We start from the raw sequence: 21188 nt of genomic DNA on the forward strand, positions 1-21188 counted from the left end.
TAGTTTCACATACATTCAAGGAAAAGAGGTAGAGCAAGTAGGAATTACATAATATGTTCCGAGAAAATGGTAAATATGCGAAGCAATACATCATTTTTTTTTTTTTTAATTTTTTTGAGAAAGAGAGAGATCCACTTGCACTTTAATAATCCAAGATCAATATTTGGATATAGTTTATCCAAGATGTAAACAAGATCTTCTGATTGCTAAGCATGATCATAGAAACAGGCCTCAAGTCAGGTGCAAAGATGATGCCTTGGGTTGCTTACTGCCCCATTTTCTGGTCACCTAGGCATAACTTGAGAACCATAGCAAATAATTTTTATCAACTTTGCGACAGCCAAACAAGAAAAAAGAAATTAGGGTACAAGACCAAGAGGTGCAAATGAACTGAGTCGCAAGAGTATCAGGCTCTGCTCCAAGCTTGGCTCGATATAAACTGGTGTTTCTTGAGCTCGCTTCTGCACAAACCAGTGTTGCTCGAGCTTGAGTGAAGCTTGACTTCCATTGTTCAAAACTCAGCTCATATAGTTTTTATCAAGCTGAGCTTCTGCAAAATTTTGTAAACTGGCTTATTTACCAAGCAGAGCCCAAGCAGCTTAATTCATTTCGCAGCCATTGAGACCAAGAAAAACAAACATAGTCATCTAAATACTAAACAAATAATTCAGACATGGTTGATTACAGGCTTTGCAGGGACAAAAAGATGCACTCCCGTATATATCAGCACAATAAATAAGCAACTTAAAAATGTTACAAAAGGTCTACTTTTCCACCATGTTAGTAAGAAACAGGAAGGTATACCCGGAAAATCCAGCTTAGCTTTACATACATTCTCAGCATTTGTTTCTTTCAGCCCGCAAATTCAACAATTGTATTAACATGGAGATCAGCTAAACCAACAAGACCAAAAGAATACATCATCCACCTATACTTGTCTGTAAAAGAGAACATATGCCTGGTCGTGCAGAACTTTCTTTGTACCGACAGCTGCGACAGATGCATCATCAAACCGAAGCCAGTGACCATCGGAATACCGGGCATCAGCAGTATAATGACCTTTAGAGGGTTCTCTACCATGGTGAGTGATGGTGGCCACCAACTCATACTTCCGGCTCTGCATAAAAAAAAATGGAACATGTGAAAATGTCAATGACTTGGCAATTCAGGCATTTGGAACAGTCATTAAGGAAAAAACAGTTCATATTTAATTTCCTGACATAGGACTTTTCTTGCTTTCCCTATTTTTTCTATTTCCTCCCATATGAAAGTGTCACATCGAAGGGATTCAAGTGATCTGTTGGTATTTAAAAATTGCAGGTATTTAAAAATTGTACAAAGGAAACAAGGAGAAGAAGATTTAAGAGGCATGGATTTAGCATGATAATCATGGAACATCAAGGAAAAAGAAGTTGACAATAGCACAAACAGAAATACATGGAAGAAAACCTCACCTCGGATGATGGAGAGACAAGTAACTCACGGCCAAGTACCAGCTCAAGGGGGAACCGGACAGGCTTGTGCAATTTTGTGCTTCCTGTGCTTCCATAGCTAAATCTCATCAAATGAAGTATCAATATCTTGGAAAGTGTCCGAATTTTTATAGACTTGCTAGCACTAACCACCCCTGCCTACATTCAAAATAGTGTTCTTATCCATCAGCACCAGACATTAATTTGATATTGGCAGGGATGCAATGATTAACGACTTTTTCAATCCTTTCTTTATATCAAGAGATCAATAACAAGATAAATAAAAGAGAATATAAGAAGAATTTGCAAATGGATAGACCATCATAAAAGATACTTCGATGATGAATTTCAATTCTTCAATGATGTTTATGCTGTAGTATGTAAAAATACATTTGATGGCATTATGACCAACAGCCATAATGTTATGGACTTTTAACTCAGCATGACATAAGGTACAGTACTTTGACATGGTTCAAGACAAAAGTTTATGTTATTGCATGGACTGGTATTCTGAAAGAAATGCATGAATAATAACTGATGTGATTCACATTACTTTTGCGGGAAAAGAGGTTTGTTTTGCTGTTTTCTGCACTGAATACTACTATCCTAAGCACAGTACTTTTCATTCCTGGTCTTCAAAAAAAGGCACAAGGTAATTCAACATTTGAAAATATTTCAACCATAAAGGAAACTCCAAAAAATGACTTTCATGACAAACAACTAATGCTCACCTGTGAATAAACATTAATCTCGTACAATGGGAAAAAAAACTGACGTCGAAATTAATTGTAATATCCTGTTGATGATTTTTTTAAAAAAAAATATCATTCCCCTCAAGCAATTCATAGAAAGATTTGCAGGGGATGAGCTTGGAGCATAAGAGGCTAAAACAAAAAGGTTGCAATAGTTTTACGGAAAACAACTTTTATGGGATTAACCAGATAGAAATCCTGATAATTAACCAGATGCAAATCTTGGTAACAAGCAATGAATGACAACAACCCATAAGTGAATACCTGAATACTTTTGTTACATTATTCTAACAAGGACATCAATTAAGATGTTTCTATTAGTATGAGAACAGAATGGTTGTCATGAGGAAGTGCTATTGTAATGGTGTTGTAAATGTATGCCAAAAAAGTGTCATGTACCTTAAAGCCCGTATATTATTGACAGAAATGTTAGGCAGAAAACAAAGTGCTCAGATAAGGGTTCAATGCAAGAGCAGTAAGGATGCTGAAGTGGATGTATGGAAAAAGCATGATGGAAAATGTATGAAAGAACGAAATTAAATTGAAGCTCTGAAGATGCACTCGTAGCAAGAATATTGAAATAAGTTGGTCAAATATAGAATGATGGAAAACGCTGAGGGGCACGCAGAATCTGATGGAAGAGAAGTTAACGAGGAAAGGTTTGCCTAAGAAGACTTGAATGAAGGTAAGATGGAAGAATATTAAGATCTTTGCCAATAGCAGTGCACTTATCTGTTCACTGAAATGCAAAAGCCGGAACTAGAGTGGCAATGTGAACTATAATGTGGGATCAAGAGACAGTAAGTTTCATGCCTTCTGCTTTTTTGAATTCTACTGGTCTATGCTCTAGAGATCCACTAGCATCCCGCACCTTTCAAACAATGTGTGAGCATGTGGAACTTCCTGTTGCAACAAAAGGTACATCTTCCTAATAACCAAGTTCAGCCAAGAACCAAGTACTTTGCATACTCTGAAGTAGCTGTGCATCTCCCACGAGCCTTGAGGCACAAGCCAGAAACATAAACTAATTTGTGGGAGATCTTAGTGGCATAAACCAAACAAGTTGGCACAATATGCGGAAGAGTTTGATCTACAGTGGCAATTGATTGTAAAGATCTGCTTGATCTTACTATGGAACCTTCTTGGCTAAAGACTGGTGCACCATGACAAAACCTGACTTGTTGGGAGGAAACTCAATATGAGGGATGCATCAGATTTTGATACTGTATATTAAAAAAACAATTTTGCAACGAAAAATTATGGCAATAATAGGAAAACCTGTCATCAGACTGTTGTCTGAATTGTCCATAATTCTCAACTATGCTGGCCAAACACAATAATTTTTAGAATTTCAGAATACGAACACTTTCGGACACTTAAGAGAGGTCCTGCCACTCTACATATAATGAATAAACCTTCCTACTTACATTAGCCTTAACTGTCAGCATTTGCCATACGTGTTTGACACTTCAATGCAAGTAACTACAAACATACTTCACACTCAACCATCTAAAATGTAAAACTATATTAATATAGCGTGTTTGAACACTTTTTATTATCATACCTCTTCTTCTTTTCTTGAAAGATACACATAGCATAAACAATATTTCAACAAGAAGAACCTTTAAGTCACCAACCCAATTAAAATTAACATAATTTTATACACTTTACATATTTGTATTCTACTAAAATGTCCTTGTTTCAGTTTCTTTTGAGATTTTAAAGCGCCGCATCACTTTGTGACAATTAACATGAGGCGACAACAACGGATGTTTAGGTAGCACTAACTACCAAAAATTTATTTTTGTCCTTCAAGCACACCAATCAATGTTTTTGAGGCTACTCAAATGCATATTGTTGCAAGAGAAAAGTCAGTTGTAAACCATAATGTTGTGATTATCAAAAATGTTCCTCAAACAACAAGATAAAGGACATCTCAGTGCACAAGGCTCTCACTACTGCAGGGTCTGGAGCTGTACAAAGCCTTACGCTAGCATGCAGAGAGGCAGTTTCCACATTTTGAAACTGTGATACCCAAGTTAAAATGGAGTAACCTTACCACTACACTAGGCCCACCCTCTCTCTCCTCAAGCATGAAGAACATTATACCAGTAGTAACTTCATGAGATAACTGACATTTAAAATATAAAAGCTCGGGTGATCCTTTATTTCATAAAGAAAGAAATAAGGAAGTGTAGTTTAATTGGTTCACATATTGAATGCTTACATGCAATATTGTTAAGATCAGGACCGAGTTACTAATCATAGAGGAGGTTATATCCCATTGATTAGATAGCAGATTCTAATATTTTTTTTGATTTCTTTCAAAATTTTTAAAATATAAAACAAATGTACAGATTAAAAGATGAGCCATGAATGAAATAGATGAATGGAGAATAAAGTCCATACATATAAATTAGTTTCCACCAATAAGTCCATATTGAGCGTATTCAATGAATCAAAAATCGTCTGGTTATTTATGATATTTATATACAACCTATCAATTTGATTATCCTCTTATGTAGAATGGTTTAGGAGGAAAAAGGGACAAGATTTTATCCTGCAGTTGTAAAAATATAAAAAATTGCACCACATGTTTAACTTAACGAACTCCAATGACAGGCTTGCTGATTTTAAACTTGAGACTTATTAGTGATAAGCAAGTTTAACGCTAATATAGTCGAGTAAATCATAGAAAATAGAGTCACATTATTTAATAAGTAAATATTATAGTCAAATTGGATCTTATGATTCAAGGGACTGCATAATTCATAATACAGATCTATATCCTATGTTCCTGACCAATCCTCATCCAAGTATGAAATTCAGATTGTCAAGGACCTTTTTGATCCACATTATAAGATCCGAATTGTGAATCATCATATTTTTTAACAATTACGCTTAGATGATCCTCGCTAAAAAGTTCATATTTAGATAGACATTCTAAAACATACACCATTCATAGGCTTCCCCAAAGGATTGAACTACCAGCGCCATTCATGAGCTGGCAAGGTACAATATCCCACACTACCAGCCATGTGCCTTTGTGCCATTCCTGGACCTGTTTGGTATAGGACATATCATACGGTATACCAAGTGTGGTACATAAATCCTTGGTTTCCCCAACTCTACTCAAAGGTAACAGAATATGAATTTGAAAAAAAAACGTATGCAAAATCGTTCTTCATGATGAATCATACCAGACAATAAAGCAACGGGTGGATACCTTGCCAGCTGAAGTTCTGTATCCTTCGACAGTTTCTGGAGCAGAAAACAAATGAAGTGCATCTTCAATAGTATGAACAGCTTCAGAAAAAATATCAAGATGGAGCAGAAGGAAGGGCTGAACTGTAGCTGAAGCCTTGTTGCCTGCATCACAAAACATGATAATAAATCCAACTACATAAGTTGCAATGGAGATGCAAGCATCATCTGGAATTATTCATCGCATGACTGTTGCATTGAATTAGAGTCTGTGTCAGTTTTTAAGGTTTGAATAAACTATGTCATCCATTGCTGGACAAAACAAAGTATCAACTTGCAGTATCTCAATAAATGGAGGAATTCAAGGCACAGCTACACACAAGCGCGCCAATAAAAGGTATCAAGTCCCTGATTCTCAAACTGAAGCATTTGAAGACATGGCTGCAAAGCCACTAAACTACATAACCAATTGTACTGAAGGAATGAAATTTCAAATAGCAGATATAAAGCAAATGTAACAGAATACAAAAGCCGTGTGAAGAAATTAATACAACCAGGACCTGACATTTCAAACAGAGACAACTCATAGTATTTTGAATTTAACAAAAAGTGGCTGCAGTTAGTGTTCGTGGACATGCAGACACTTCAGTGACAAAACGAACCTGTGAGCTGATAGCAGAATAAAAGAAACATGGTAAAGAAAAATTGTCACACAAGTGGTTCCAAATAACTGGGATAAGGTTTGTTTGCTAAGCCACATTTCACAAGGTGGCATATATGGGATATATAATATAGATGGGCATTTGTTAGTTTCAACTTAAGGTTATAAAATTAGCATTTCAGTGTCAACATCGAGATTAAATATATAAAATTAGCCAATATTAATTATCTGTTTACATAACAAACAATGTAAGATGCTCTGATGCTTTATTTTGAAGGCAAACCTGGCCATGGAAGATAAGATGAATGCTTAGCATGTTCTCGATAGGGAAAGGGGTAAAGGTTTAGTCAAAAATCAATCCAAATAATGAGGTGTGACTTCTTATCATAGCTATCAGTACTAACCACCATCTTACTCAGAGATACTGATACAAATCCTTACAGTATTATTCACGGGAGAAGGGCATCAACAGTACAAGATATCCAGCTAATACATAAATTTGATCATAAGGGATAGAAGACCTGATTTTAAATTATTACATCACTTGTACATATACAAGGTTCACCATCTCGGTACCGGACCCTACATCGGTACTATCCTGTTACTATGTCTGTATGTAGGGTACGGAGCAAGGTCCGCCGTACCGGTACCGGTCCGCGTACCGGTGGCCGGCCGGACCGGTACGGTACCGGTCCGGTACGTACCGGCTGGTACCGGTCCCGTACCGGCCGGTACGCGGTGGTTTCAAAAACCACAGCGCGCGGCGCTGTGGTTCTTAAAAAAAAAAAAAATTGTACCGGTGCGAACCGGCCCGAACCGGCCGGTTCGCACCGGTACGAGGCCGGTACCGGCCGGTACGGGCTCCGAACCGGCCGGTACAGGCCCGAACCGGCCGGTACGCACCCGTACCGGCCGGTTCGGATAAAAAACCGAGAAATACCGGTTTTTTATCCGTTCCGATACCGGTCCTCAGCCGAACCGGTACGTACCGGCCCGTACGGGCCGGTACGGCATTCCATGGTATGGAGACTGGTTCAATGTACTGACACTTGGTACATCCTCCGTACCGCATACCTATACGGTATGATCTGTATGATATCGACCAGTACAACAAACCATGTTTACACTAACTTCAATGTTAAATTCCAAAATTTTCTATAGGCATCTAAATAGGGTAACAGGAATGATTATTCACATTTCCAAGTCAGATATAAACTTAACATGACTCAGGCTCTTCCAAATAATGCTTTTTAACTAGCATCATTCAACTAGAGAGAAGTAATATTGTGAAAAACCAATTTTCATGTTTTTGGTGAATCCGCCATGGACCCAATCGATGTTATTCTATCAGTCACTGAAAATTCCCGCAATCCATATGAGCCCCATGTGCACTTCCTTTAGCTGACAAAGATCAAGCAGAAGAAAAGCACAATAAGCTCATTAGCATGCTTCATCAAGGACCCTGAATGCTAATAGTCATTTTAAAGGACCAACAAATATTGCCGCCATATCACAGATTTTGTTATTATAACTAAAGCAATGAGGCACTATAAGTATAGCAAGCAATAGCAACATTAAGACGATTCAAATTAGCTTGTCAAGGTGTTAAAGAAAACCATCACAAGGCTTGTAGGAAAGCTAGCCAAGATTGAGTTCATTGCGCTAACAGGTGTCTATGGTCAGAACAAATAATACTCTCCACCAAATAGAAAGCCATGTCATTTGGGATCATCTTAATGGATACACATGCAAGAACCTACAATAGCACCACTATGGAAATTGTAAAAACAGCTGGCAAAGTAGGAAAAAGGAGTTCAATATCCATGCTCACAATCAGAGGAACCTATAATAAAGAAAATTGTTAGATTCAAGATGTTATTGTACAGGTCAAGAAGAATATATACAAAGACTTAGCACTATTTGCACTCTAATATCTATAATGCAACAAAATCAAGCTACCTGTGGCCTTCACAACACTTCTTAATTGACCCCCAAAAATTGCACTTAACTCAGATGGCACAAAGCTCTGAGTTCTGGTCACTGCAGACTTGTTTTTTGGTCCAACAGTTTCCCAACCATCATCTTCAGCATAGGAAACCAGAGGCAATTTTCCTCCATCTGAACTAGAAAAATGGTCATCAAGCTTCAGCAGTTCATTGTGCATTTGATCCATGACAAAACTCAAAAACTCCTGGGCATCTTCTTGTCTGTAAAAAAATTGATGTTTAGGTAATAGATAGCAGCCTAAGAAAATACTCCATCTTAATCACTAAAACAAAGCATTGAAGGCATTTGTCAATTGTTTGTCTTTCGATAGAGAGAAAAATGTTACTACAATCTGAAGATAAAATACCCCTAAAAGCTTAAGTTGGTGGTAGGGATAAGGAAAACAATGTATATCAGGCTCAACACACCCTCTCATGTGCGGGCCAACCATGCACGTGGAGGGACCATATCAAAAGAAATAAGTCAAGATATTAAATGCCATGACTGAAATGAGTCCAGATAATAACCGGGGCAATTAAATAACTAATTATCATGGAGGGGATCCAAACTCATGGCATCGAACCAACCTGAGCTATGATAAATGTTAACTAACCATTTGACCCCAGAAGCCTAACAGGGAAAGGGTCAATAATGTATATCAAGATGAACAATACTTAAGAAATATTCTATCAAATGAGATAAATTGCTCTTTAAATTTGCATGCATTGGATTACTATTTAGAATTCACCAAGAGTTACGATATAGCATCATCTGCCTAGATAGTTTCGAACAAATTCATATTTTTTTGGGATACACAAAGAATATATCAAAAACCTTGAGGAAGAATTAACTGGCTTTGAACAAAAATTTTACCCTTCACCATTATCTTAAGATTTTTTTTTAAAAAAAAAAATTAAAGTTCTGTATTATAAAGAAGGCACAATGCAGATAAAAATCTAATTGCAGGCTCTCATAATTGCAAAAGTTTTTTAAGCTTAATGGTGTTTTACAGAAAAAAGAGAGGTAAAGTTCACTTTCCACAGCATCCACATGATATGTTAGAAGATTGAACTTTTAGTTGGTTCAGCATAAATCAGTGGTCTTCAGATACACCATACAATTCCACATGCATGTTTAAGAACACAGTAGATTGACAAATAACTGGGCTCATTATGATGACATGTGAGATCGAAGCAACATAAAATCTATTAGTGATAATAGCACAATGTTACTTTACCGTTGAAACAGTGCATGTGTTAGCAATTGCATGAAGCTATATACTGCACGACAAAGAAATCTTAACTATTAAATTGTAGTGTTGAAACATATCTCTCTCCAATTAATAGCAAGTGACAACTAAAGAAAACCATGTTTTCTACCAACCTAAATTGTAAATTATGAACATATCATAAGACCGTTTGGAACTAACTACTTCAGATTTTCTGTAGTGCTACACATTGCAGCACAACAACCATGTAGTGTAAAAAATGACTTCAACACCACAGACACCTAAGTAGGTACACTTGCACTTGGTATTCACAAATGAACCTTTAGAACCTGAAAAAACCATTACATTTCTAGATAACCGATATAAATGAGTCACCTAGCTTTAACATAATGTACAGCTATGTCATTTAACACCCCTTGCCCATGCACACATAGATGTCATAATAGCAAATTCCACATGGCAAATATAGCTAGAAGACTAGAATAAAGTTCCTATTAATCAGGCTTGACTTCCTCATCTGTCACTTATTTATTTGACTAAAAGAATCATAAGATCCAATGTTTCTTTCTACCTATTATGAGAACTATTAATTCTAGACCTTTAAGTGACAAAACCAAAAATAAGAAAGAACAAAGATAGAGGATCAAGAAGTTAAATTCATAAAGTATCAAGATTTATTATACTTCATCAATTTTCAGGAAGCCTCTAAAATTTTATGGACTCCACCAGGCTATATAATCCATAAACACAATTCAAGTAAATTACTATACTATGGAAGGAAACCACGACAAGAGCACTGTACAAGCACACACCTTGGCCTGCCTAATGTTCCAGTTGGCAAGTCTGGTGTAAACTTTTTCAGAACAGGATCAAACATAATGGGACTGAAAGGCTTCCCAGTTTCAAGAACTCCTCTCTCATTATTCTTTGGGCTTGAATCATTAGGCACGTCGAAGTCAGAGATAAACTCCACAAATGCATTTAATGTTGGACAGCCAATCTAAAATAGAAACAAGTAATCTAAACGAGGATCAAAGAGAAAACACAAAAAAAATAAAATGTAAGTAGCATTATGAATTATCAAAACCTTAGGAATATTTCGATTTCTTAGGTCCTGCAAAAGCTGGACAAATGGTGAACAGGAGAGAAGCGCCTGCAGTGTTGCATTAAGGAAGCATAGATTTCCTGAATTTATTAAGCCTCGTGGAAGTATTCTTTCAGATGATGGTGCTTTCTCACTTGATATTTTTGGAACATCCACCACAGAATTCACAACTGCTGAGGAACCAACTAACATGCTCTTGTATTTAGGTGTTTGAATTCCATTCTGATGCACCTTTGGGCTTGATAACAACTCTGTATTGGCAGCTTCACTATCCGATATTTGCAAAGAAGCTAAATCTAAAGTGTCGCTCCCATTTTCAGTAATCCCATCATCATGGGAAATACAAGAGTTAGGGCTTCCATTTGCTTGGGCCCCTGTATCCTGTTTGAAATTATTACTTATTTTGGCCTTTTCATTCTTGGTCCTTTTGTCCTTTGAAACCAGCTTTGAACCTTGGATATCATTTGAGCTTACAGATGAATCAGTTTGTTTGGGTTCAGCATTCGAACCATTAGATGGATTTAGAGAAGCAGAGTCTAAAGATCCGAACTGCGATCCTGCCTTTTCCAAAGGACACACATTGTTTTCAACTAACTGTCTTTGAAAGAACCTAGTCTCATCCTCAGTGAATGACCCAAATATTAGGACCTGCTAAAGCAAATGCAGCCAAGATTAAAGTGGAAAAAAGACATACTAAAATGTAGAAGTCAAGATTTTTGAAGATTTGAAATTTCCAGTGAGATAGAAGTATGGTCTCTAGCAGACAGGCAAGAGCTGTAATCAGTTGAAAAATAAAGGGTGGAAACAATAATGTAACATCACATATTAAAATAAACATATTAAAAGTTGCCAGCATGCAGTACCATGATCTACACTAATTACATGAAAGAACAATATCTAGAGAGTTTAAAAATTTTGCTGCAATTAATTTAATGGAGATCTGATCTACTAGAAGCTTTAATTTACACAGCACATCTCCCGAGTCTGCAAACATTGGCAAATATTTCCTAAATTTGATCCCCAGCATACCAAATATATTTAGGCCCAAACAATGCATGAAATAGCACTGAAAATTGTCTAGTGTACAATTGGACCTCATAAATCAGCCTAACCAAATCCCATCACACCTACCCCAACTTCTCCATACCAATGTCATAATCTGCACCTAGCTTATACCTGACCTCTTCATGCCTATAGTTGAAGAAAGTGCATCAGTTACCATCAATATGGGTATATGCAAATACAGATATCATCAATGTGGAACACATGGGACTGGTACCTAGCCAATTAACAAGAAGAATAGGTTGGTAATGTGATCAGTAACAGAGTGAACCAACCTATGATAACGAATAACCACATTTAATCTATATATCCATACCAACTGTCAACATGATTATGCTATGCCGTAGTCACTAAAATTAGTGAAAGAAGACACCGCAACACCCCATCTGAACTTAAGAAAAATAGCCTAGATCTGTTCAATATCCCATAGGCAAATTCCAATCATAATAGTGCTCAATATGGAAAAACTGATTGTTGTATTACATTCTGCTGTCATAAACAAGACTTGATGCACTGCATTCGTTAACAAATATTGCATTTCCATACACAGAAGAGAAATAACTAACTTTATTAGGAATCTAGTCGATTCCTACGCATCCACCAAAATAGGCACGACAAATCACTGGAGCAGTTCCGAAAGTGACAAGTTTACCTCTTGCATATAAAATAAAGCACAATACATAGCCGCATCGCTATCAGGCAACATAAAGCCAAATTTTTGCATGCGTAATTTTTCAAAATGCAATGAAACCTCCATAAATCAATACATCAAGCCCCAATATTCACGATAACGTAATCAAAATCCTTGCTTTATCAACCAACCAATGGATACCCAAATCTTAAGATCAAACACCAAAACCGTAGACGGTTCAAAGATGGAAACTTTATCATTCCCAGCAATCCATAGACATTATAAAGCAAGATTACAAAAACTAGGGTTTCGCAAAAAATACCTTGTGATCACTCATTCTGACCGCAGAGCCAAAGAACCACCTCTAAATAACGAAAAAATATCAAAAATAGCTTCTTTCTTCGGTCGATCAGAGCAGGAAGCGAGCCGTATAGGGGAAGAAGGGTAAGTAGCGGAAATCAGTGCTTGGAACCCGGTCCAGAGGAGGCCAGCAGAGAAGGGGAAGCCGAGGGGAGACATGAAAGGAGGCGAGGCGAGGAGAGGGCGAGATGGGAGGAGGGCGAATAGCGTTTAAGAGGGAGCTCTTCCTCTCTCCGGCCCGCCTGGATCAGGTCACCGCCGCCCGAGCGGAGCATCGACCGCCAAAGAGCTGAGGCGGAGCGCACCAATGTTAGGTATTGAGGCTTCCGTAAATAGGAGAGGGTGGGGAGAGATAAAATAAGTAGGGTTTGCGAGGCGTGTGCAAGCTGAGCCCGAGCCCGGTTCGCCCCTGGTCCGGCCTTCGACCAGTTCGGTCCGTCCCAGCCCAATAGGGGTCAACTCACAAACGTCCAAAACAAGTTAGATTTTTAAGCAAATATCCGAAGAATTTTGGTTTCCAGATGACATCCAGAGGTGTCCGACCATTCGCTTCCAAATAACATTCAGAGGCCGCTGAAAGAGTGCTTCCAAATAACATTCAGAGGCCGCTGAAAGAGTGTGATGTCTTTCACTTATGCATGTGTTCCAGAAGGTAAATAGAATTGCTGATTCGATCGCCATATTTGCTGCTCACCATTTTGGAGAGATTTTCTAAACCAGTTTTGTATCTGTTTCTCCACCTCTATAGAGCTCGTTTGGTTCGAAGGAGAGAGACGGAAAAGTTGTATTCCCATTGAAATATGATTCCCACATTTCATGGAAAAGTCTTTCCTATGAGAAACATGGGAAAGTTACTTTCCCATGAGACGAAAATCACTCCATTTTTACTTTTTCTCAAAAAGACCCTTCAACATTAAAGAAACATTAAAGAGGTATTAAAGACCTAATTTTTATTAAGGGCATAATAGGAATTATACATAACTTTCTCAGAAAAGTGGATGACCAACCAAACATAAGCACTTTGAAAATTTGTCACTTTTCCATGATCAACCAAATATGCGAAAAATACTTTCTTAGGCATCCTCTTCCTAGAAATTTGTTTTTCAGGAATCATATTTTTAGGAGGAAAAATGCTTCCCGCAAACCAAACGAGCCTATAAAGTATTCTGTCGCTTGACTCCGATGGCAGTGCTCATGCGAAACTTGTATGAGAAAAAAAAAAGAAAAGAATTTTGATTTCCAATTCGGCCTATCAAGACCAAATCACAATTTGGTTGGACAGAGGGTTGCACCTCCACGGAGCATTGGGTTCAGACTCGAGCCCAATCCGACCGAGAAAAATATCCCACGGCGATCCCTCGTAACCTTTAAAAAAAGCACTGCGACGACGAGGCCTCTCAGATTCGCTCCCTCCCCCACGACTGTATCCGTCGACACCTCCAAATGGCTCGAAGCATTCTCGCTCTCAGTCCCCCGTCGCATTTCAACAAATACCCTGCTGCTGCTGCGACCTTCTTCCCCTCGCGCCCCTCTTCCTCCCGTACTCGTGCTCTTGCTCTCGCTGGAAGCCTTCGCGGCGGTAGTAGAAGGCGGGAGAGAGAGCTGGTGGTGAGGGCTGGGCCTCCGAGCACCAACAGCCTCATCCTCGCCTTCGTCCTCCCTTTCTCCCTCATCGCCGGCACCATCTTCACCTCCATCAGGATCGCCGATAGGCTTGATGAGAAGTACCTTGAGGAGGTACCCAAAACACGCACTGCTATGCTGTATGGCACATTATATGTTCGCTATATATCCTCAGAGAACCCATTTCTAACAAACACCTTGAAAAAAAAAAAGCATTGGAAATAACTGTTTCTGTTACTTGTCTTTTTGCGTGTTTTTGTTTCTTCATTAGCTTGCAAAGAACCAAGCAATAGTGGAAGAGAACGAAGCAGCAGCTGCAGCTGCTGCAGAAGATGATGGAAAGGAAGCACAAGTAGTAGAAAGGGCAATACCAGCAGCAGCAGGGGTTGATGGCGATGGCAAAATCTTGCTACAAAAAGAGGAGGAAGTGGCTGCTGTTCCACGAGCTCGCAACCGTCCCAGACGGGGAGCGTAAACAGAGGCTAAATCTTTCCGCGTCTCCGTGCTTGCTGTAATATGTTTGGAAATAGTACCATATACCTTTATGCTGTTTCAGAAGAATCATGTTTGCTGTATGGGTAAAATTTGTCAAACTTGATTCTATATAAATAACATGACACATCTGAAGAGAAAAATCGATACTATATCATTTAAACAATCAAAGCCAGCATTTATAATGATAAATGCCATCTTTTGAATAAACAATGCTTACATTAGTTACAATGGATCCATTATCATATGAGCAATAGCTCAGGCTATGCATCAGTTGCTAGGATTTGTATAAAGAATGTCAGTCTCCAGAGATAATCTTAGTCAACAATGTAAGATGAAATGGGCAGCTGAGGCAGTTCATGGCCTAATGACTTGCACCATGATAGTCCCATTTCAGCCAATCCGAACCAGGCCTCCACATACCTCCAATCTTCCTGTTCTCGATGAGATGCTATTGAAGACTGAGCGCCCGAAGCATTTGAAAAATTGAGTGATTAACTTATTCTACAAGCAAAAGGATACAGCTTAGTGTCAAAAAGCATACACAGATTCCTTTAAGCAAGATCAAACTCGCACTCGAAGCTTCTCATGTAAGAAATGACGCAGCAACATGCACAGCTTTGGCGATTCCTCTGTTGCTGTAATCAGAAGAATGCAAATTCAGGCAAGTCAGGCAGAACACAGATCATGGATAACATAACAAAGAATTTTTACAACAATAGCAACCTTGACAAACTTTTTGGCACTGCTTGACATACAATTTAGGCAGATCTTGATTATGAAGGTCGCATAACCTACAGGGAAATGATGAACTGTTGTGTCAAGCTTCTGTAATATAAATTGACGAAAATTCTGATTTGCAAAGTAGAAAGATCACCATGCTCTCTTCTTGAAGTACACAGATTTACCTCAAAAACTAGTTGCATTGCAGCAACTCTGGCTATATATAGAAGATAATTCTGATTACAAAGAAGAGTGACTTGCGCTCATTATTTTCCCCCTCATTTAGCAATTACTCTGAGGTGTGCAAACTCCTCCGGAGTTATGGGTTCCCATCACGACTTGAAAAACATTCATCGAGCTTGTAGAACATTCAAGCTGCAACTGGCAAAATGGAAACTCAAGATGAACTTCAACGGGAGAAAAGCATTCCTAAGTGATGGAAGGACGTAAAAAAAACAAGAAGCAAAACAACCCTAGAAATGTTAAATGAAAGGGTACTTCATATTCACTTCCTGCATCAGCATCACAAACAAGATTATGTTCTAGTTTATTTGATAAATATATTTATTCTCTCACACTAAAGCTTCACCATGTTTACAAGGATTGAAGTAGTATCAGTACAAACCGTACCAGCCCCATTCCAGTCCAAAATAATACAGCGTATAAAGCGCCGTTGAACTGTAATTCAGGCCCCATACCAGCCAGCGGTTGGTAGTAGCCACAGTCTATTCACAAACTTCCTGTATTTTATTCCTTATTTTTGTGACCTCCAGACTCCTGCATGCTCACCATGTATTTCACTCTTGGGCTAATTCTTGGTTCTCAAGACTGAATTGATCTAATCAAAGTTAGGTTAAGCATTCCTATTGATATTAGACTGATGTGAAACTGATACGCACATCTACAATTAACTAATCGAACAACATAAGATATATTTAACCAATCATTCACCAGAAAAAAAAAGACGATATTTGGTGTAATATGATTATCAAAAGCTCAGCATGATGAATATTTAATACTCAAAGATACTGCATTAACATGTAGTGCATTAGTGGATTTCATGCATTCTCAGAAGCTATATGAAGCCTGTCTTAAGAATGTCCTTTCAGCCATTTTTAGAACATTTTGGAAATGTACTGCTATATTTCTACACCAGGAAAAAAACTTGAACGTATCGTGAATAGCATGTCAAGTTACATTATGAATCAAATAGATTTTGGTATGACACAGGGAATCATTTTTTTCTCAAACATTTCAAATGTTGACACTAAGTTCTCATTCATTCCAGCATCCATCTTCAGTCTTCACCCCACTCCTCCTCCCTCTCTCCCTCCCCCTTCATGATGTTTCTCTAATGTTTCTGATATTGATGTCCATGCTTATTGTTACTCGATTCATGTACAGTCTAATTGTAAATCTAGCAAAGCTTTCAAGAACGAAATAACAATACTCAAATTTTAAAGGTGGAAGTTCTGAACCAAGGTAAAGAAGGGGGAGGAATAACCACAGAAATGACATTTAAATGTACAAGATCAGCTCATAATGATTGCATGTATAAAAGTCAAAGATACGGCACAAGAGAAAATTTTGCACAATTAGTTAAGCTCCTCAAGGTTTATGCATGTCCCTTAAGAAGATATCGCACCTTTTGCTTTTAATTGTTCCCTTAAGTTGACACTTGATTGTATAAACCCAAGAAGATCCAACAGTATGTTTTCCACTTCACAACGTAGTACACTTCTACATGCTATTTAGAACATGTGCAACCATCTTTGCATCCACTATTATTTTTTAACCAGCACAAGAATCATACAAGGAATTAGGTATAGGGTGTAAGTAGGCTAGATAGAATCATAACAGGAATTAGGTATAGGGTGTAAGTAGGCTACATAGATGTTGGGCCCACCAAATTCACTCAAATTTGCTTTTATCCAAACCATAAAGCAAGACACATGGATTGAGACTGAGATAGGATCTCAAATCTAAACATGACTCTCCGAACCAGCTGGGAGTATGTCTTGCATAACTGGGCCAGCATGATGAGATAAAAGACCAAAAAGTTTAATATGTTGAATCCAAATGAAAATGGGACATCTTACATCATGAATCATTGAGTATAAGGGTTGCCTTTGGGGTCTGGAACTAAGACCCAATACCACACAACACACTCACACACCCAATTGGTATTGAAATATCAAAAAGAAAAGAAGCAGTATGTTTGTTTACGAACCAAAGATGCTACAAAAAGAAGATAATTATTTGGATAATTATGAAGGGGGATGTTGCAGGGAAACAAACTTGCATGTGGTCAAAGCAATAACAAGATCATTAATGAAATTCAGCTAGCCGGATGCTAGCAATGTCCGACAAGATTTGCTGATATACTTGAGCCAATGCCCATAAATGCTTCTTCCATTTTCCTTTATTTAAACCTTAAGTCGCCCTTAATTTATTCTTATAATAGATAGGGACATTCAACTCAATTATAGGTAATATGTTATAAATGGTGTGAGACTAGATTTAGCAAGATCAAAAAACTGTAGTTTTAACTTGTCCCTGTTGGAAAAATATCGAGTATCAAATCAACGACGGCTAAAGTTGCATGATTTCAATGGTTTCTTCTCTAAGCTACACTAATTTGTTGAGACATGTTGTATAGTTTCATGTCATTAATATAGTCTCTAGACTTATCACAATAACATTCCCAGCATTTTCAGATTTTTTAAAAAAACATTTTCTTGATTAGTTGTTGGATTACTTTTGAAGTAATGATATCATATGGATAAACATGACAATCAACAAAGATCATAGGGAAAGAGAAGTACATAGAGTAAGAACAATTTGAGTCAAGTATGCATTATGTGAACCTTGACCTGGCATATACATTTACACCAGTAGTTCAGTTAGAAATAGAGAGCACAGAAAAAAAAGTATCATAGGAGAAGATAAAATATTCTTTTAAAAAAAATATGGCGACTCTTGAAAAAATAATTTCAAGTCTTGACAGAGTAGTAAGAAGATCTAACACCCTCAACTATCATTTGGATCATAGCGAACCTTAACATGATTCATTCTGATGATGATTACATGTGATTTCTCATAAAAAAGTACACGCCCATGCAGATTTCGAGTCAAAAAAGATATAAATGGTTTGGAATGTAACACTTATATATCACACCGAGGCAAAAGGGTGATGATGCCTACAAGTGGTAAGGGTTATATTCATATAGCTACATTTGATAATGCGTTGCAATTTACAAAATGTAGAAGTGCAGGAAGTACCTGGCATTTTCTTCAACATAGTCAATCCTCATTGCTTGTTAGCTTCAATTTTGACTCAAGACCGAAAAACTTCAAACCAGAGACCACCAAGCCAGCAGTGATCTTCTTCAAATGCTCATTAAGTAATTCCTCATAAACAATAAAATTAACCTCCGAAAGAATCTTGCGATCTCTCATAACTGCAAACACCTTTCTTGCTTCTCCTGAACTTGCGTACTTGCAGAAACCATGGATGATAGCACAATATACAATATCCTCCAGAGGATAACCCTGTTCCATCATCTCGTCCAAGATTTCTACAACTTTCTCTGGATTCTTTGATCTGCAGGCGTTAAGAACAGTCAAAGCATACTTGAATTCCATAGGCCCGCTTGTCACATTTCCCAGACAATCCTTAACAAGTGAAAGAGCCGCATTGATTTCCCCAATCCTACAGAGCCCTTCCACAAGCGAGCAATAAGCTGCCACATTAGGTGTCCAGGACATCTCCTTCATCAAATTAAAACAGGAGCATGCCTCTCTAACATTTCCTTCCTCTACTAAACAAGGAATTATATGACTATAAGAACAAGAATCTGGACTAAAGTCTTTTGAATTCTTCATTTCCTCAAACAACAATAATGCCCTCTTTCTCTCCTTAATCTTGTGAAGGCATGCAATAAGAATATTGTAAATTTCAACACTGCAAAACCCTTTTCCTTTCAAAGCCTCAAACATCTCCAAAGCCTTGAATTCCGTTCCTCCCTTCTCTATAAAGAAAGTGAAAAAGTTAGAGAGATGATCCATAACCGGCAAACCTAATTTGCCCAGCAGATCAACCAGGTGAAAATACTTATCCATGTCATTAGTGTCAGCATAAGAAGCCAGTAATGGAGTAACACTCTCAAAGCCTGGGACGAGCCCCTCCTGAACTGCAATTCTGAAGAGCTTATAAGCCTTATCCACCCTCCCAATGCCACAAAAACCCTCAATCAATGAATTGTATATCCCCAAATCAGCCCGGTACCCATCCGCCACCATCTCCTTCAACAGCTGACAACCATCCCCAACCTTCCCCTCTGCCACACACCCATCGACCAACGACCCATACACTGCCTGGTCAATCAAGAACCCCTTCATCTTCATCTCCTGAAATAATTCACGAGCTTTCTCCACCTTCCCTGCCTTGCACAGCCCTGAAACAAGCGTCTTATACGCCATCACATCGGCCTCCACCCTATCCTTTTTCATCTCCTCCCATACCCTCAAGCATCCATCCAGATTCCCCTCCAAAGCCAGCGCCTTTACCATCGCCGTGTATACAAAAACATCTGGCCGGCACAGCTCCTGCCGCATTCGGTCCAAAATCTCAAGAAGCTGATCAATTCTCCCTGCCCTGCACAGTCCCTTGGCAAGAATGGTGAAAGTGATAGCCTCCTCCTTGAGACCGTCAGCCCGGAGGTCGTCATAGACCAAGAGGGCAAGGTCGAGGTGGCCGGTGCGGATCAGTGCGTCCAAAATTCGATTGTACAAGAAAATTCGGGGTTTGACGCCGAATTTACTTCTCATTTTTTGATAGATGTGGAAGATCCGGAGGCCGCGGCCGGCATCGGCGTGCAACCGGACGAGGATCTCGAGCTGCTTCTCGGAGGGGGGCTTCCCCTGGGAGTCCATGAGCTCCGGGATCTGGTCGGCGACGCGGAAGAGGCGGGCGGCATTGAGGGCGTAGGCAAGGGCGTTGTAGGAGGCGAAGGTATGGCGGAAGCCCTTCTGGCTGCCGGCCCAGTGGAAGAATCGGGTGGAAATGGCGGGGTCGAGCAGGGGGCGTGCGCGGAGGACCTCGGCTACGAGGTCGGGGGGGACGCGGCGGAGCTTGCGGAGATCGGAGAGTATTGGGGGGCACCAGCGGCGGTGTCGGCGGAGGGAGTCGAGGATGTAGCGGGCGAGCGGGCAGAGGCGGCGGTCGGTGGCGGCGAGGGAGGGGGGAGTCGCCACCGCGGGGGAGGAGGGGCGGTCGGGATCCCAGTCGCGGAAGTCGACGGCGGCGGGTGGCGGGGCGGGGACAGGGGCGGTGGCGGTGGCGGAAGAGGGGGGGAGGGTTTTGCGGTTGGAGAAGAAGCCGCCGCGGACGACGGGGCGGTTCTGGGAGGGCTTGCGGTGGCCGTAGAAAAAGTAGTACTTCCGTGGGGCGGCCGCGGCGGGGCCAGGGGTTGCGGGCGGCATCTCGGGGTTTTGGTCGCTGCCGCCGCCTGTTCTCTGGTCTTCCCCGGTTTCGGCTTTGGGCGTTTTAAAAGTTTAATTTTGATGCGGCTTCAGAAGAAAGCAATCCATTAAGGAGAGTTCTTTAGCCGGGACCTAGTTTTGCGGTGGGGGACTTGGTGGGGGGACTTTCTACGGCATGTGAGATTGTTATACGATCGCTGAGTACTGTATAATAAGGCATTGCTGTTATCTATCTCGCTGGATAAAAACGTCAGAGTCTTTGAGAATAAGAGAGCTTCCTTGAGGTCTGTTATTGAGCGGGCTCTCCATTAGACAGTAGAGGTCATTGATTCTGTGAAGTCTGATTCATCTGCGATGGCTAGGAACATTTGAAACCTTCTCTTTGCTACCATAGCGCCCAGGTTT

The 21188-nt window shown here is 39.5% G+C and overlaps 3 protein-coding genes across 8 annotated transcripts; 1 reads left to right on the forward strand and 2 right to left on the reverse strand.

Annotated features, from left to right (window-relative positions):
• Positions 1-630: 630 nt before the first annotated feature.
• On the reverse strand, positions 631-12795 carry LOC103714682 (ubiquitin carboxyl-terminal hydrolase 24-like). 4 transcript variants are annotated; one of them, XR_005514488.3, is made up of 7 exons: positions 12424-12795; positions 10391-11059; positions 10116-10303; positions 8049-8296; positions 5425-5593; positions 1455-1631; positions 631-1117 (listed from the first exon to the last, which is right to left on the reverse strand). XR_005514488.3 is itself a non-coding variant. In XM_008802037.6 (7 exons), the coding sequence occupies exons 1-7, from the start codon at positions 12436-12438 to the stop codon at positions 929-931; spliced, it is 1626 nt and encodes a 541-aa protein (XP_008800259.2). In that variant the 5' UTR covers positions 12439-12795; the 3' UTR covers positions 631-928. The 4 variants fall into 4 exon arrangements, 2 of the variants coding, with proteins under 2 accessions (XP_008800259.2, XP_038988726.1); XR_015974543.2 differs by having other exon boundaries at positions 10391-11056; positions 12424-12791; XM_008802037.6 differs by having other exon boundaries at positions 5451-5593; positions 10391-11056.
• A 1043-nt stretch (positions 12796-13838) lies between these two features.
• On the forward strand, positions 13839-14739 carry HCF153 (high chlorophyll fluorescence 153). The gene is made up of 2 exons (XM_008802039.5): positions 13839-14198; positions 14356-14739. Exons 1-2 carry the CDS (start codon positions 13905-13907, stop codon positions 14557-14559), a joined length of 498 nt encoding a protein of 165 aa, XP_008800261.1. The 5' UTR covers positions 13839-13904; the 3' UTR covers positions 14560-14739.
• EMB3131 (Pentatricopeptide repeat (PPR-like) superfamily protein) lies at positions 14708-20916 on the reverse strand. 3 transcript variants are annotated; one of them, XR_015974542.2, is made up of 4 exons: positions 18582-20916; positions 15485-15674; positions 15303-15370; positions 14708-15214 (listed from the first exon to the last, which is right to left on the reverse strand). XR_015974542.2 is itself a non-coding variant. In XM_088713986.2 (2 exons), the coding sequence occupies exon 1, from the start codon at positions 20781-20783 to the stop codon at positions 18603-18605; it is 2181 nt and encodes a 726-aa protein (XP_088570112.2). In that variant the 5' UTR covers positions 20784-20897; the 3' UTR covers positions 15930-16076; positions 18582-18602. The 3 variants fall into 3 exon arrangements, 1 of the variants encoding a protein (XP_088570112.2); XR_015974541.2 differs by having other exon boundaries at positions 15485-15680; positions 18582-20896; XM_088713986.2 differs by lacking the exons at positions 14708-15214; positions 15303-15370; positions 15485-15674 and adding an exon at positions 15930-16076 and having other exon boundaries at positions 18582-20897.
• Between the last annotated feature and the right edge of the window lie 272 nt (positions 20917-21188).

The sequence above is a fragment of the Phoenix dactylifera genome, chromosome 17, assembly GCF_051530095.1.
Source record: "Phoenix dactylifera cultivar Ajwa chromosome 17, Ajwa_hap1_PhDact_Kaust_v1.1, whole genome shotgun sequence".
Classification (NCBI taxonomy): domain Eukaryota; kingdom Viridiplantae; phylum Streptophyta; class Magnoliopsida; order Arecales; family Arecaceae; genus Phoenix; species Phoenix dactylifera.

Excerpts from the sequence above, each read along its gene's own strand:
- LOC103714682 (XM_039132798.3), bottom strand. Across the intron at positions 8,297-10,115 it reads GGAACATTAGGCAGGCCAAG|ACAAGAAGATGCCCAGGAGT; the intron begins GTGTGTGCTTGT and ends ATTTTTTTACAG. Across the intron at positions 5,594-8,048 it reads AAGTGTTGTGAAGGCCACAG|GCAACAAGGCTTCAGCTACA; the intron begins GTAGCTTGATTT and ends TTTGTGATGCAG.
- HCF153 (XM_008802039.5), top strand. The coding sequence starts at position 13,905 with ATGGCTCGAAGCATTCTCGCTCTCAGTCCCCCGTCGCATTTCAACAAA. Across the intron at positions 14,199-14,355 it reads ATGAGAAGTACCTTGAGGAG|CTTGCAAAGAACCAAGCAAT; the intron begins GTACCCAAAACA and ends TTTCTTCATTAG.
- EMB3131 (XM_088713986.2), bottom strand. The coding sequence starts at position 20,783 with ATGCCGCCCGCAACCCCTGGCCCCGCCGCGGCCGCCCCACGGAAGTAC.